Here is a 14,693-nt window from a genome sequence, read left to right as displayed (position 1 = left end):
CTTCTGGAGAAGCAGATTTGGGAAGATGAGCTAGCTGGAAGAGGCTTTGATGCATTTATAAGCCTCGGCCAAAACAAAACATCTTTCAGGTTCAGTCTCACCTGCAGACAAAGGCTGGAAACACGGGGAGGAGGGCAGCTACAGCAGGGATGTCTATTGTGAAGAAGAACTGGGCGTTCTGCCTGCGACATGATACAGAAAGAAGAGATGATTCTCTGTTTATCGTGCCATCTTTCTCCACCCTCCATTTTCTCTCATCCTTTAAAAAACACATTTAATATTTAATATTTCCTTTCCACACCTGTAGCTGAAGCAATCACACCAATAGTGACATAAAAAAACCTAAACAACATGAAAGACTAAAGAAAATGAGTCTGTTTAGTTTTCTTAGAATCAAACCATTGATGTGTATCTGTGCAACTCGTGTTTGAACTAGTGAGGAACAAGTCAGGACCAAAATTGTGTTGTCATATTGATGCAACAGCAGGTGCTTTATCGTCCCTGTGACCACCTGGCAGTGGTTTGATCCACTCTTTACCATTATCAGATTATTGACTAGATTAGTCGTTCATGCTTCAATGTTGCTGGGCAGGCACGCACCTCCAGGTTCAGGTTTATGGAAGCAGGAGGTCTGGCCACTGTTGTTCCTTTGGATTTTATATAATTTTCTGTTAGATCCACAAAGGTTTTCTCATTTTTCTGATTTCTCAGAACACCCATCGTCTAGTTTTTGCCACCTCTTTAAAAAAGAATCCTGTAAACTTTGTCTGTGATTGTAAACCAAAGGCTGTGTGGCACAAATGAATTATGTGTCTATTATTTCTGACTAACCTCTACTTTATCATTAGGTTCAAATGATTAAGTACAAACAAGTACCGCAGTCGCCACATAGTGATGAAGTTGTAATAATTTACTCAGCATGATGTTCAACAATGCAGTAATCTAACACTGAGGAGGCAGCCAGGCTTCACAAAGGGCAGCCTACTTTTTATTAGCACATTTTACTGCACAACAATGATTTTATTCTATGAAAACATCTCATGAGACTGTCTCCATACACAATATTACAAAAACTAATTATACGCCTGGGAAGAAAAACAACCTGTAGCTGAAATTTAAAACTGGCCTAATTTTAAGAGCAATGACACAATGAACATAAAGTTTAAGCTGCAGGTATTTATTTAAGCATTGAGTCTGTACTTTTATTGAATCGAACCTCAGATGCTCCGGTTTATTGCTGCACCGAAGTATTTGAGTACTCTCTGTCCTGTTTACCACGCTCTCATTGTTTCTTTCTTTTTTCAGCATCGATGTGTGAAGTTCAGATCGCCATGATTTTCTCAGTAAAATGCTTTTTATTCTTTTTATTCTATGCTATTAACACTCAGACAAGTCCATCAGGGTTGAGTACTTTGACCACTTAGACATGTGGAAGACAACAGGTCTAATTTAATTTCCTGCTGGTGGAGAACCCTTACAACATGTGGCTTTTTATTTATTTTTAGTAAAACCAAACTTTTATTTGATTTGTTTTTTTTATGGCAGCTTCAAGAGGGCGATATAGCTGTCAAATGTGGTGCTGCGTCCCTGGAACTAGTTATTTTGAAGTAATGTATAAATAAAATACTAGAATTTTGTATATTTAGCACAGTTTTACCTCCAGGCCTGGCGGGTATCCACCTCAAAGCACCCAAACATTACAGTTCAGCAGAACTGGATTAGTCGAGTTCGTTAAAAACTCGCCTAGTTGGGTAAAATTAGCTATAGAGACCAAAACCATCTTTAGTAGCCTGTAAACATGTTTATTTCTGCTCTGAACTGGAGCTTTTTAACATGTGAGTTTATTGGGACTGAGTCACTTTGGAGCCAGCCTCAAGTGGCCACTATAGGAACTGCAGCTTCTGGTTGGCAGTTCTGTACTGGTTTTACTGGGGGTAGGTAAACCTCCAGGGCAGTGGTTCTTAACCTGGGTGCGATCGAACCCTAGGGGTTCGGTGAGTCGGTCTCAGGGGTTCGGCAGAGCCTCTGCCGTGACATGCTCGGCTCATTTTGTACACCAGTAAAAAACATATGTATGACTTGAATTTGAAAAAAAAATCGTATTTTATTTTTCACTGAAGAGGGGTTCATATGAAACTGGGGGGGTTCAGCACCTCCAACAAGGTTAAGAACCACTGCTCCAGGGTTAAACCGGTGTTGCTAAAATCTTTCTTTGCTTCTGACAGGATACTTAAAGTAATAATAGATTTACCATCAATGATAAACTATGTGCAGTCTGATCATGAAGTAAAGATATACAATGCAGCAGGGAGCAAGCCAGGTCTCTCACCAGCGCAGGAAGGCCACACCCACCCACGTCACTTTCAAAATCACTAAAATCGCCTGTGGAACCAGAGATGGCTCCTTTATGTCCCGAGGGCAGCTTTTATTCAGAAAAAATGAAAACAGCTGAGGACACACAAGTAAACCAAGCTGAGGGAATGAGGCTGAGGCACAAAGGAGGACACGGAGATGAATGGTTAACCTTAATAAGTGCCCTGGTTTCCACAGCAGGCGGTGCTCAGAGACACTGTGGAGGCTGGCCTGGGTTCACGCCTGTAACCGCTCGCTCTCTGGGTGTTTCCGGCAGCTGACGACGAGACCGGCTCTTTACTTCGGAAGCTTTTGTGGATTTCTCCTCCGAAAAACAAACACAAAAGCTGTTTTAACTCAGACATGTCATGTTTTTAGAGGGTCATGTGACAGCTTCTTTTCATGGAGTCTCTCATCCAATTATGGTCGTTTCTGGCTTTGAGAAGACAAAAATGAACAAAAACTAATGTCAAGGCTGAGGGTTCAGAAAGGTGCTCACAAAGTCATCTAATAGCAAAATCTTACAGCTTTTCTTTCACGTACTCTGTCCTGATATATGTTCATTCTTGTGGTTTAATTAAAACAGTGTCAAATACTTGAGTGAATGAATTTATCTATAAATCCTGATGTGAACTGTTTCCTGGGGGAAACCCCTAAAACCTTTTGGCTTTGGTTCAAATCATTACAATCAGCTGATTCCTGTTAAGTGCCGGCTCTGCTTGGAAACCAGCATTTAGGGATAAGACTGCTCTATGACCAGAATAAAGCTCGTCCTGGACACTGGATCTCCAGGAGATAAATGTCAGTCAGCGCTCTGTCCTCTTTCAGAGACAAAAAGCTTTTCTTCCTTATTCTTTCTTGTTAGAAACTGTTCTCCTCCTTCTATTTGGACTTTAATATCTTTCCAATCAGAGGATTATTAGTTATGTGATGCCAGTCTCTTTATACTCTTTCTGTGCTTGTTCCATAATTGTAATTGAAAAATGTCTGCTAAAGTCCTGCTTTTCCTGCTAACTGAGCCAATGCGTCACATTTGTGTAAAACGTGCCTTCTTCCTTGTCTGGATTTTTCTTAACAATATTCTATGTTAAAAAATATTAAAGATCAATAAAATGTTTTTAAAAATAAAAAATTACATTGAAAACAAACTAATATTACACTGAAACAAAATAGCTGTATGTAAATGTGTTGAGGATGGCCACAAACCTCACAGACTATGTTTGAATGTCTAACAGCGTCAGCCTGAAGCTGATACTGAAGTGTAAAACTGCAGCCCAGAATGACCTCTCCACCCTGTTTGTGCTGTTGGTGACTGTTGGAGGCTCCAGCAGGTCTGTGCTCCAGCTTTTTGTGTGTGTGACTCAGTGGTGTGCTGGTTAGTGCTGCCTGTCGGGACCTTCCTGTGTTCTCTCATCTCCAGAGTCCAAAGACACAAATGTTGGTTAATCAGTGATTGCAAATCGGCTCCAGGTATTTTTTATTATTAGTCCTTTATTTATCCAGGTAAAAAATCTCATTGAGATTAAAAATCTCATTTCCAAGAGAGACCTGTCATCATGGCAACAAAAGTCACATACCACATAGGTATATAACATTTAAAACAAATACAATATCCCATACCAACATGTGTAAAATATACAATAACAGATCAAATTAAGAGTACATTAAAAACAATCACACTGAGTAAAAGAGCTGTTCTCTCGTTCCTTTAAGACAGACTTAAACTCTCCCAAGGTAACCAATTCTGATCATTTCAGTTCCTTCTGCAGATTATTCCAGGAAGCAGGGGCAGCGTATTTAAAAGCCTTTTTCCCCAGTTCTGTTCTGATTTTTGGGACAATCAATTGTATGATATTGTGCGAACGAAGGCTGTATTGGTTGTGGTTTTTACACATATAAACACATAAATAAGATGGAATCAGCCCAAGGAGAGATTTATAGATAAAGATCAACCAATGGGAGAGTCTGCGAATATGCAAAGATGGACATTTAGCAGCAGCATACAAAGAACAATGATGTACACGATTTCCATAGTCAGTAATAAAACGTAAAGCACAATGGTACACAGTATCCAACCTCTTTAGGTAGTGGGCAGGTGCATTCATAAAAAGCAGGTCACCATAATCCAATAAAGGTAAAAAGGTTGCACGAATCAAACGTTTTCTCACTTGGAGGGAGAAACAGGATTGGTTTCTAAAAAAGTAACCTAGTTTTAGTTTTAACTTCGACACAAGCCTTTGAATGTGAGTCTTAAATGACAAATTCTGATCTATAATGATCCCTAGATACTTGTAAGACAGGGCTGCCCAATCCCGGTCCTCGAGAGCTACCGTCCTGCAGCTTTTAGATGCATCCCTACTCCAACACAGCTGAATCAAATGGTTTGATTACCTCTTCAGCATGCCATCGTGTTTGGCAAAGGCCTGATAACAAGCCATTCATTTGATTCAGCTGTGTTGGAGTAGGGATGCATCTAAAAGCTGCAGGATAGTAGCTCTCGAGGACTGGGATTGGGCAGCCCTGTTGTAAGATGTGACCATTTCAATTTCAGTTCCTTGAATTGTTTTAATCTTAGGAGACGTAGCTAATGACTCTTTGGGTGTGAGTGTGTCCTGCCGCTCACACTGTGGCAGCTGGGAAAGGCTCCCGCCTGGTTCCTCTGCAGGGACTTTACATTACCCAAGCATGGTTTCTTCCTGTTAAAGGAGGAATTTTTCCTTCTCACGTTTTGTGATTTGATCTTGTATAAATAAAATTGAATTGAATTGAAAACCAGATGGTGAATTTTAAAGGAAAGGATACCAGGCTGAAAACGCTACGCCCAGGTGAACAGAATCCACTTTTTGGGATTTCCTTGCCTGGATGATTGAGCATGCATCCAGCAATACTTGGCTGTGGTGTCTCCAGCTGTTTCTGCCCACAACCAAGTATGATGAAGGTTATAACCAACATGTCTGTCTCTCAATGCATCTCACAGACTGAGCTTGCTAGCGTTAGATGATAACTTAGCACTCCAAACAGCCAACATTATCTTTTGCTTTTAGTCATACCAAGGTCTAGTCTGGTTCACAGGCTTTGGGCTTTGCTCAGTATCTTTACAGATGTCTTGTAGGGTCATAGGTGTTCATGCTTCCAAAGACAGTGATTTAAATGATAGAGACGTGAAGACTTCATCCACGTCCATGTTTGTGGTGAATAACCACAGATCTATTGTGTGGTGGGTACACAGTGAAAAGTCCCACACTATCGTCGTCCTGCTAGTGTCTGAAGGTTTGTAACATTTTGTGAAAATGGGGTCTGATGTGTAGCAGAGTGGGTGGAGGATAAAGGGCAGGTTTGTGTTGACAGTGTTGGTGGACAGCGATCAGCTGCAGACTGTGGACTCTCAGTAAACACTGGGAGTTAGTTATTAACACAGCAGAAACAGCGAAGCATCGTCTCTGTCCACGGCTTCCATTCTTCACATGTAAGTACCAAAACTCTCCTGAAAGCCCCTCGTTTCTCCGTGACTCTGTTTCATGTCCTGTGAACGTTTTAGGATGTTGTCTCTGTGGCCCTGTTGTTAGCTCACAAGGTCAAAGGTTGTAGAGGTTCACACGGTGATCGTGTCCTGCTGTGCCCCTCTGACTGGAGGCCTCTGTGTTCCCTGCTGATCAATCTTGTAGAAATATTCCACTGAGAGATTTTTTTTAACTCGCAGTGAGGACTCGGTTTTGTCTCGTCTGCAGCTCCTCCAGAACTCAACTTTTCAACCCCTTAAATCTGTAAGTGTCATTATGCTGGATGTTAATGCTAACTGGATAAACACAAGCAGTAAAGACATAAATGTCTGATTTCCTGCAGGAGTGATCGAGGTCATGTCCCGCCTCGCCCTCTGTCTGTGTGTCGTCGTTCCTCTGTGGTCGGCGTCAGTCATCAGTCTGTCAGGTAGGTGTGATCAAAGACGAACGGGATAAGTAAACATCAATACGTCTGTAAAACAAAGAAGAGACACGGAGGTTAGGTAGCCACAGATTTTCTGTTACACGGGTGTCTTGGAGTCTCACTGAATTACATAAACCTGACGGGAAATAATGTGAGAGCTTCACTGTCAGCAGGTCAGCCGTGGAATCTGTTTTAGCAACAAAGCATTCATCTGCCAAGAAAGTGAACCTATTGTGCTTTTACCTGTTCCTCAACTGGGCGCTCATATTAAACATGGACAAAGTTTCAGGTAATGAGGTCAGCGAGCACACCTACCTGATCCTGAGCCAATCAGAAGAAAGCTGGCTCCAGTGGACGGTGACCTTAAAGCAGCGGTCCCCAACCTTTTTTGCGCCATGGACCGGTTTATGCCCGACAATATTTTCACGGACCGGCCTTTAAAGTGTCGCGGATAAATACAACAAAATACAACTAGTACCGAAAAAAAGATTTATTCATAACACACGTGAAAAGACCCAGGAAAACCGAGTTAACGATAAAAATATTAACAAAATAACGCTGAAAACCGATAAAAACCCTGAAAACCAGACATTTCACACCTGAGCCTCAACTCTCGTGGCCAGGTACCAAACGACTCACGGACTGGTAATATAACATAATATAATATAATATAATATAATATAATATAATTCTCTCTCCTCTGGGAGATGCTTCAGTCACCTCAGACTGTCCAGATGCTCGCTGATGTCCTGGTCCAGATCTCTCCATTTGTCGTCTCATTAGGAACATTTTCCAGGCATGCATACAACACACGGGAATCACATGAATTGATGAGAGTAAATTCACAGAATCCCAAAGATTTAAGTCCAAATGACAACAAAGTGCTTTCCAAAAACGTGATGTTTGGGGAAAAAACAGTTAAAGAAGCCGTTGTCTTAGCATTGGTCTGCATCACTGTTTCACTCTTTCTGTGTGTTCAGTATTCTCGGACCCACGACGGGCTGACATGCTGCTTCGCTCTCGTCGGGCGAACTCCTTCCTGGAGGAGATGAAACCAGGAAACCTGGAGCGAGAATGTAATGAGGAGAAATGCAGCTTTGAAGAGGCCAGAGAGATTTTCGAGACCAGAGAAGCTACGGTAAGATGTCTCTTTAACACACTGTAGTTCAAAATAAGCAAAAATATTTGGCTTTTTGATTTATGGCTGATGAGAACATGACACAGTAGTGTCGACTTGACAAATACCCACAGGAGGTGTGTGTGTGTTGTTCTGCAGCGATGACCAGATGAGTGCGATTGGTGATGTTTGTTTCTGTGTCTTTACAGCTGGAGTTCTGGACAGTTTACTCAGGTAAGACAAGTTTGTTCAGCTTGACAGTGAAAACATACGAAATATCAGCTTTAAAAATAATACCATGTATAAATTATTAAATATTATTTTAATATTTCTGATGACTGGAATGTGAATGATGTGTAGACTGAGGAGAATTCAGGACAAGGTTCTTCACAGGCTGCATCGTTTATTTCTTGGGATGGGGTGTGATATGCTTGCCTGATTACCCAAAAGCACAAGATTACAGTACATTTACAACAATACGACATCAAATAAGATTTAGCCTGCTTCTGTCTTCCTCCCAAAGCGTCACTAAGGCGAGGCTTTTGACATCTTCTTTCTTTGCAGATAGTCATGGGAAAAATACTCAAGTTATCTGACTGTATTTCAGATGGGAACCAGTGTGAGTCCAACAAGTGCAGTCATGGAGACTGTGTGGATATGCTCCAAGCCTACGATTGCCGCTGTCACTCTGGATATGAGGGCAAATACTGTGAATATCGTGAGTCAGTGTCTTTGGTTACCTAGGAGCATTTCTAACGTTATATTAAAAAGAGACTACAAAAGTGAAGCAAGGAGTGTTCAATATAATGAAACTGCATCAAGCAACAAACCACATCTTTAATTAAAGCTTGAGAATCAACGAAAAGAATACAAATTACCCACTGTGCACACAAACGAACCTAAGTAACAAAGCATTTACGAGGGTTATTTTTTTGCTAAAACTTGTTAGCGAGACTTTGTCTGGCAGCTGGACGTAGCTGCTGTTTGATTTCTTTTACAGGCGGAGTCACATCAATGTAACATTCACTAAAACTTAATGTGAAACCTGAAAAGTTCCCGTGTTCCTGTTTCCCATCTCCATCTAGCTGTAACAGCCACCAACTGCTCCGTGGATAATGGCGGCTGCGACCACGATTGTACGGAGAGCAGTGACGGCCTGTCGAGGACTTGCAGCTGTGTGAATGGATACAAACAGACTAATGACTCCAAGAAATGTGTTCCCAACAGTAAGAGCAGTTCTAGTCTGACTTCACTTGCTGGCTGTAAACAAAATGTTTATTAGCAAGCAAAAATTAAATTCTCTCATCACTTTATATAGACTTGTTATTCAATAAATCTTTATGTGTTACGATTTTCTGGATAATCCTTTCGATAATGAAGAGCTGACGAGTTGGACAGCACATGTCCTGACACGATTCGCACCTACTGGCTAAAGAAGCTAACTGCACTCCTTGAGTACCTGGAAGCATAAATGAACCACCACATGATTCTTAAGGATTAATCCCATCATCACCACATGGATGCTCCTGTCAGGCATCATAGGAGCTAGCATGAACAGGCACATGGCTCGGTACATGAATGGAGCCCAGAAAGGAACAGGCAGAAACACTAGAGCTGCAAGACACAGGCCTACTAGTAGACAGAGTACTCAATGTCTCACACATGGATGCTAGAACAGGACCCTAAGAGCCTTCATCAACTTAATGGGGATGTGGTGACACCATTAGACACTTCAAGCCAGTTGCACAAGTCAAGTCATCAAGTGAAATTCACTGATGCTGGTTTACTTGCTTACTTGTGTTTCCATATGAACCACAGTTAGTAACTGATCTCAGAACAGTGAACGCAGACTAGTGGCAGTTTGCTTCGCACACTGCTCATCCACAACAGGCAAGCTGCTGGCCTCTCAGCTTGAATGAGATGAAAAGAGAGAGATTATTTTATGTTTCTCTTAATATTTTTCCATTGTAGCTTTAATACAGTGTTTTTACAGGCCGATCAGCCTGTGGACAGCTGTTAGCCACCACATCATACAGCCCACCACCGAAAGGCCTCCGTCCCTGGATGGTGGGGGGGCAGGTGGGCAAGAAAGGGGAGAGTCCATGGCAGGTACTACAAAAAAAACCTACAATACACACTGGGTGTGTCATGCTGGCAACTTTAGCTTGTTAGATTTGTATCCTTACAGCAGCCTGCAGTCTGAAATCAAAGTGCTGTAATGGTGATATGGTTATTAAGATCTTAAGACTCCAACATCAGATGTTGGCAACGCCCTCTTTTTATGTTATATACATTTGAATTTGGTAAGAAATCTGCTAATTTGTTTAAATCTGTTCTGTTTTTTTTTTTTCAAAGATTGAACTAATATGTGAAACAAAGCTGTTTCACAATGTCAAGATGTTATCTTGTCAGTAGAATCCAAGTTGGAGCATTAATACCTGATAGTGTGTTTATCTGTAGGTCCTGGTAATGGATTACAGGAGTCGATTTCACTGTGGGGGTGTCCTCATCGATGAGAGCTGGGTTCTGACAGCTGCTCACTGTCTTGAAAACAGCTTAACGTTCAGTGTACGACTCGGTGAGTTTCCATTGCAGATGACAGACACTAATTATAATTAAATGAAAAATAATCATAAATGAATGACATTGAAGTGATTAGAAAGATCAACGCGGTAACGAACTGATTAACAAACTGATTATACTGAAGTACAAATGATTGGAGAGACTGCCTGTAGTTTTTACCTGAAAGGCTGATAGGGTCTTGTTTGTTCGCCCACAGAGAGAAAACACTTCAGTTTACCTTAAATTTAATTTGTATGACACAGAAATAAACTAGAAGCAATATATAAAGTTATAAAAATCACCACAGTGAAGGAGTTTTTTAATTGCCTGTGATATTGGGAGAACAATAAGGACGAGACTAAAAGTGATTGTAAAGAACCCTGGACCAGCTGATAAACTGCCCAGAGTTTTGTTTTTGATGAATAGACATAAATTAGCCCAGACAAACACCATGTTCATGCTCATAAGTGTAGTTATTAAAAAAGAAACACAGGCTAAAAGGTTTACAAACTGCTAGGCATGCATAACTGGTGGAGTCACGTCAGTCTATGTTTGATATTTGGGTGAAGAGAACAGCATCGCTGTCAACTGATCACCAGTATTAATTTGTATTAGATGGCAGGAAGATGCCATGGGACTGATCTGTAAACCTAAACAGGTAGTGAGAGTGAGACTCCATGGCAGAGGCAGCTGGTAGGTCAGAAGGTTGTCACAATCCTAAGGACTCCATACATGAACATTAATTCAACAGTGACAAATAAAGCTGGAATACTACTAATAATAATGGATTGCATTTATATAGCACTTTTCGAGACCCTCAAAGTGCTTTACAATTCTCACATTCACACACTGGTGGAGGCTACAGTTGTAGCCACAGCTGCCCTGGGGCAGACTGACAGAAGCAAGGCTGCCATATCGCACCATCGGCCCCTCTGGCCATCACCAGTAGGTGGTAGGTGAAGTGTCTTGCCCAAAGACACAACGACCAGGACAGAGCTGGGGATCAAACCTGCAACCTTCCGGTTACAAGAAGGTCACCCATGGGGCGACCGTGGTTCAGGGGGGTGGGAATTAAGTACACTGAGAAAACTCAATGTACTTAAATTTTCCAGTTTTTATTTTTTATTCAACTGTATATACAATTATTTGAAGTAATTTGCTATTTTGCCATTAAGAACTAAAACTTTACAAAACCAAGGTTGCTAATAGGTCACATTGTAGTCCAGGGGTCTCGACATCCAGGCTCCGAGGGCCAGTGTCCTGCAGGTTTTAGATATCTCCCTGGGTCAACACCCCTGATTTAAATGATTAGTTCATTATCAGGCCTCTGGAGAACTTCAAGACATGTTGAGGAGGTAATTTAGCCATTTAAATCAGCTGTGTTGCATCACGGACACATCTAAAACCTGGAAGACACCGGCCTTCGAGGCCTGGAGTTCGAGATCCCTGTTGTAGTCAGAGTGAAAACACACATCAGCTTTCATTAACCATGAGTCCACGCCCTGTGTCTTTAGGTGACTATGAGCGTCTTAAACAAGAAGGCACTGAGGTCATCCTGGATGTTGTCCAAGGTTTCAAACACCCGAACTACAACACCAAGACCATAGACAATGATATTGCCCTGCTGCGCCTACAGACCCCCGCTCCCACGACTGAGTACATCGTCCCCATTTGCCTGCCAGGACGCGAGATGGCCGAGCGGGTGCTCCACCTGAACGGCACTAAGACTGTTGTCTCTGGCTGGGGCAAAGAGGACATGAACAGCACTAAGCACAGCTCAGTGCTCAACGTTATTGAAATCCCATTGGTCAGCCACAGCATCTGTACTCAGCAGATGTTCCCCCACACGATCTCCAACAACGTCCTCTGTGCCGGTATCCTTGGACAGAGGAAGGATGCCTGTGAGGGTGACAGTGGGGGCCCGATGGTCACTCTGTACCGGGACACCTGGTTCCTGGTTGGCCTGGTTTCCTGGGGTGAGGGCTGTGGACAGCTGGACAAACTGGGAATCTACACAAAAGTGTCCAACTACAATAATTGGATCAATAGTGTGCGTGAAGAATGGGACAGAGGCCATCGCCCGGAAGGACGCCCACGCTTCTGAACCAATTTATCCACAACAGCTGTTTCGGGCTCTGTTCTGTTGAACCCACATAAAAATGTAACACACTTTGTTAAATAAAATGATTTACCATGAAGACGCAGCTGTTTGCTTTTTTAAAACCAGTGATTTCCACTAGTTCCAGACAATTTAAATTCCCTCTGACCTGTAGTGCTACGTATCTGTTTAAAATAATGTGAAATACTCAATTAATCAATGGAAAAATGTCTTCCTATAACAAAACCAAATGGTGTTTGCCTTTAGATGCTCTAAGTGCCAAAAAATATATTTGTATCAGCTGACTCTTTCCAGAAATTACTGATGAATTACTCAAAAAGAAAATCTTTGATGAAAAATGTAGGACTTATTTTCTTTGTATCAAATTACATCCATCAAATAAAAGAAAACATGCAAACATTACAGCTCAGCTGCTCTCAGTGTTTCAAGCCTCTCACCACACAGGTCACAGCCATAGTTTGGTAAGATATCATCGTCTCCTTGAACAGACAGATTTGATCATAGGCTAGGGTGGAGTCCTGTATCCATGAAGTGTACCTGCTAATTAGTACAGAATATGTCTTTGATTGGCTACACCACAGAGACTCTCTGTTAGTTTGATTCTTGGGTATTGAATATAGCTCCTGGGACATGGAACGTTACACCTCTGGTGGGGAAGAAGTCAGAACTAGTTGGTTCGAATTGTTGGCACTACGTTGGACATGTTTCTGGTGAGCCTTGGATCTGTTCATAGTTTTTTTATGGACAGAATATCTAGCTGTAGTAGTTATAAAAGGTTTTTATCTTTGGATGTTGTGGGATTTTCTTTGATGTGGTTCTGTGGCTTCATCGATTGGGGACCTTCAGCTTGTCCTGGAGCAGTCTGTGGCCGAGTGCGAAGGAATCAGGATTAGCATCTCCAAGTCCAAGACGACTGTTCTCAACCAGAAAAGGGTGGAGTGCCCGGGGAGGCATCGTGGTGGGGGGCAGCATCACGCCCCCCACCACGAAAAAAATAAAATAAAAAAATTGCTCGTACTCATGCTGCCCCAACATCATGCCAGTGCATATCGGGAATGGTACAGGCACCGATCGGTTTTCTATCGCCCATTTGCTGGGAGTAAGGGCGCCCTCCGTTTGCGAGGTGCGCCTGCTGCTGGTGGTACAGGGAGGAGAGGGCGGGGCGGCGGGGGATTCTCTGGCTGGCTGGAGCAGCATCTAATAACCAACTCGCAAAATAAAACAAAATAAAAACAAACCAACAAACACAAAAACACCAGACATCATGATACAGACTTATAATTTGCACCGATGTTTTTTCGAAATTCTACACGCGAAAAGTGAGCGCGAGAGCCCTCGGTGCGCCTGCTCGCTGCTGAAGTCAAAGTAAACTTTATTGTCATCTCCGCTACAGTCCAGTATATAGAGAGACGAGACGACGAGGCTCCAGTTACAGCAGTGCAAGTAAACAAACAATAAATATAAGAAGAGTAAGAAAATAAAAATACACTTTAGGACTCGGGGTAAAGGGATCAATAACAATTTAACATTTATAATTTAGAGTTTGATGATTTAAAGTCTCACACAACCCGTCGAAAGGGGCGGGGGGCCCTGCTGCTTCCAAATAGAGCACATTTCATTCATAATGTTGTAAACCCAAGCCCATTATGTATTCATGATTTGAATCATGGGTTGTGTGAAATCCCAGAAATAAGCCCTATAGACAAATCGAATCTGTGAACTAAGGTGTTGGTCTGTTAGGTTATGTTGTGGTGATTCTCGGGTTGGGGGATGTGTGTTCATACTGGAGTGCAAGATTAAAACCAAGATGGACAAGAAAGGTTCAAAGCCATCAGGTGCTCAGTTTATAAAAAAGAGAAAAGAAGAGGAGAAACGAGCAAAAGATACAGGTAAGCAGATGTGTCACTGGATAATGGCAGGTCATCCTGAAACAATCAGAGTCAGAATACTTTATTAATCCCGAAGGAAATTATGTGGGTTACAGGTGCTTCAAGAAGAAATGGTAAAAAAATAGTAACAGTAACGGACTAAACTCCAAACAATACATTATGTTACAGATTTTAATACTAATTAGTCATTGTCAGTTGTTGATTTGTCCTGTTCTCATTGTATGACGAATTATGATGGCTGTTTGGTAGCTGTTTGCATACTATGCATACTCTCTCTCTCTTCATATGTGTGTACGTGTGTGTGTTTCTCTGGCGAAATTCAGCATGGTTCCGACAACAGTTTTATGTTATTGTACAATCCTTAGTACATTTCGCGTGTGTGTGTTTGGGGGAGGGCAAAGGGAGTGTTCGCCCAGGGCGCCAAACAGGCTAGGACCGCCACTGGGGACGAGTTACTACCCAAGGTGTAGGAGTTCAAGTATTTTAGGATCTTGCTCACGAGTGAGACGTGCGATTGACAGTTAGGCTGGCGGGACATTCACAGTCATGCGGCTGCTGTACCAATCTGTTGTGGTAAAGAGAGAGCCGAATGAGAAAGCCAATTTGTTATTTCACTGGTATATCACGCCATCGGCCCTCTGCTCAACACCAGTAGGGGAAGTGTCTTGCCCAAGGACACAACGACCGAGACTGTTGGAGCCAGGGCTCGAACCGGCAACCTTCCGATTAC

The 14,693-nt window shown here is 42.2% G+C and overlaps 1 protein-coding gene across 1 annotated transcript; it reads left to right on the top strand.

The window, feature by feature from the left end:
- Nucleotides 1-5,734: 5,734 nt before the first annotated feature.
- Nucleotides 5,735-12,269, top strand: proca (protein C (inactivator of coagulation factors Va and VIIIa), a). Its single transcript, XM_085377436.1, has 10 exons — nucleotides 5,735-5,818; nucleotides 6,053-6,116; nucleotides 6,196-6,279; nucleotides 7,257-7,414; nucleotides 7,603-7,627; nucleotides 8,001-8,111; nucleotides 8,479-8,619; nucleotides 9,387-9,502; nucleotides 9,854-9,971; nucleotides 11,470-12,269. Exons 3-10 carry the CDS (start codon nucleotides 6,210-6,212, stop codon nucleotides 12,057-12,059), a joined length of 1,329 nt encoding a protein of 442 aa, XP_085233562.1. The 5' UTR covers nucleotides 5,735-5,818; nucleotides 6,053-6,116; nucleotides 6,196-6,209; the 3' UTR covers nucleotides 12,060-12,269.
- The last annotated feature ends 2,424 nt before the right edge of the window (nucleotides 12,270-14,693 follow it).

This window comes from Diplotaxodon limnothrissa, linkage group LG18 (genome assembly GCF_057381915.1).
Source record: "Diplotaxodon limnothrissa isolate DT_005_m linkage group LG18, D_limnothrissa_male_GT1.1, whole genome shotgun sequence".
NCBI lineage: Eukaryota > Metazoa > Chordata > Actinopteri > Cichliformes > Cichlidae > Diplotaxodon > Diplotaxodon limnothrissa.
Note: the sequence above shows the minus strand (reverse complement) of the source record. Positions and strands in the feature narration are given on the sequence as shown.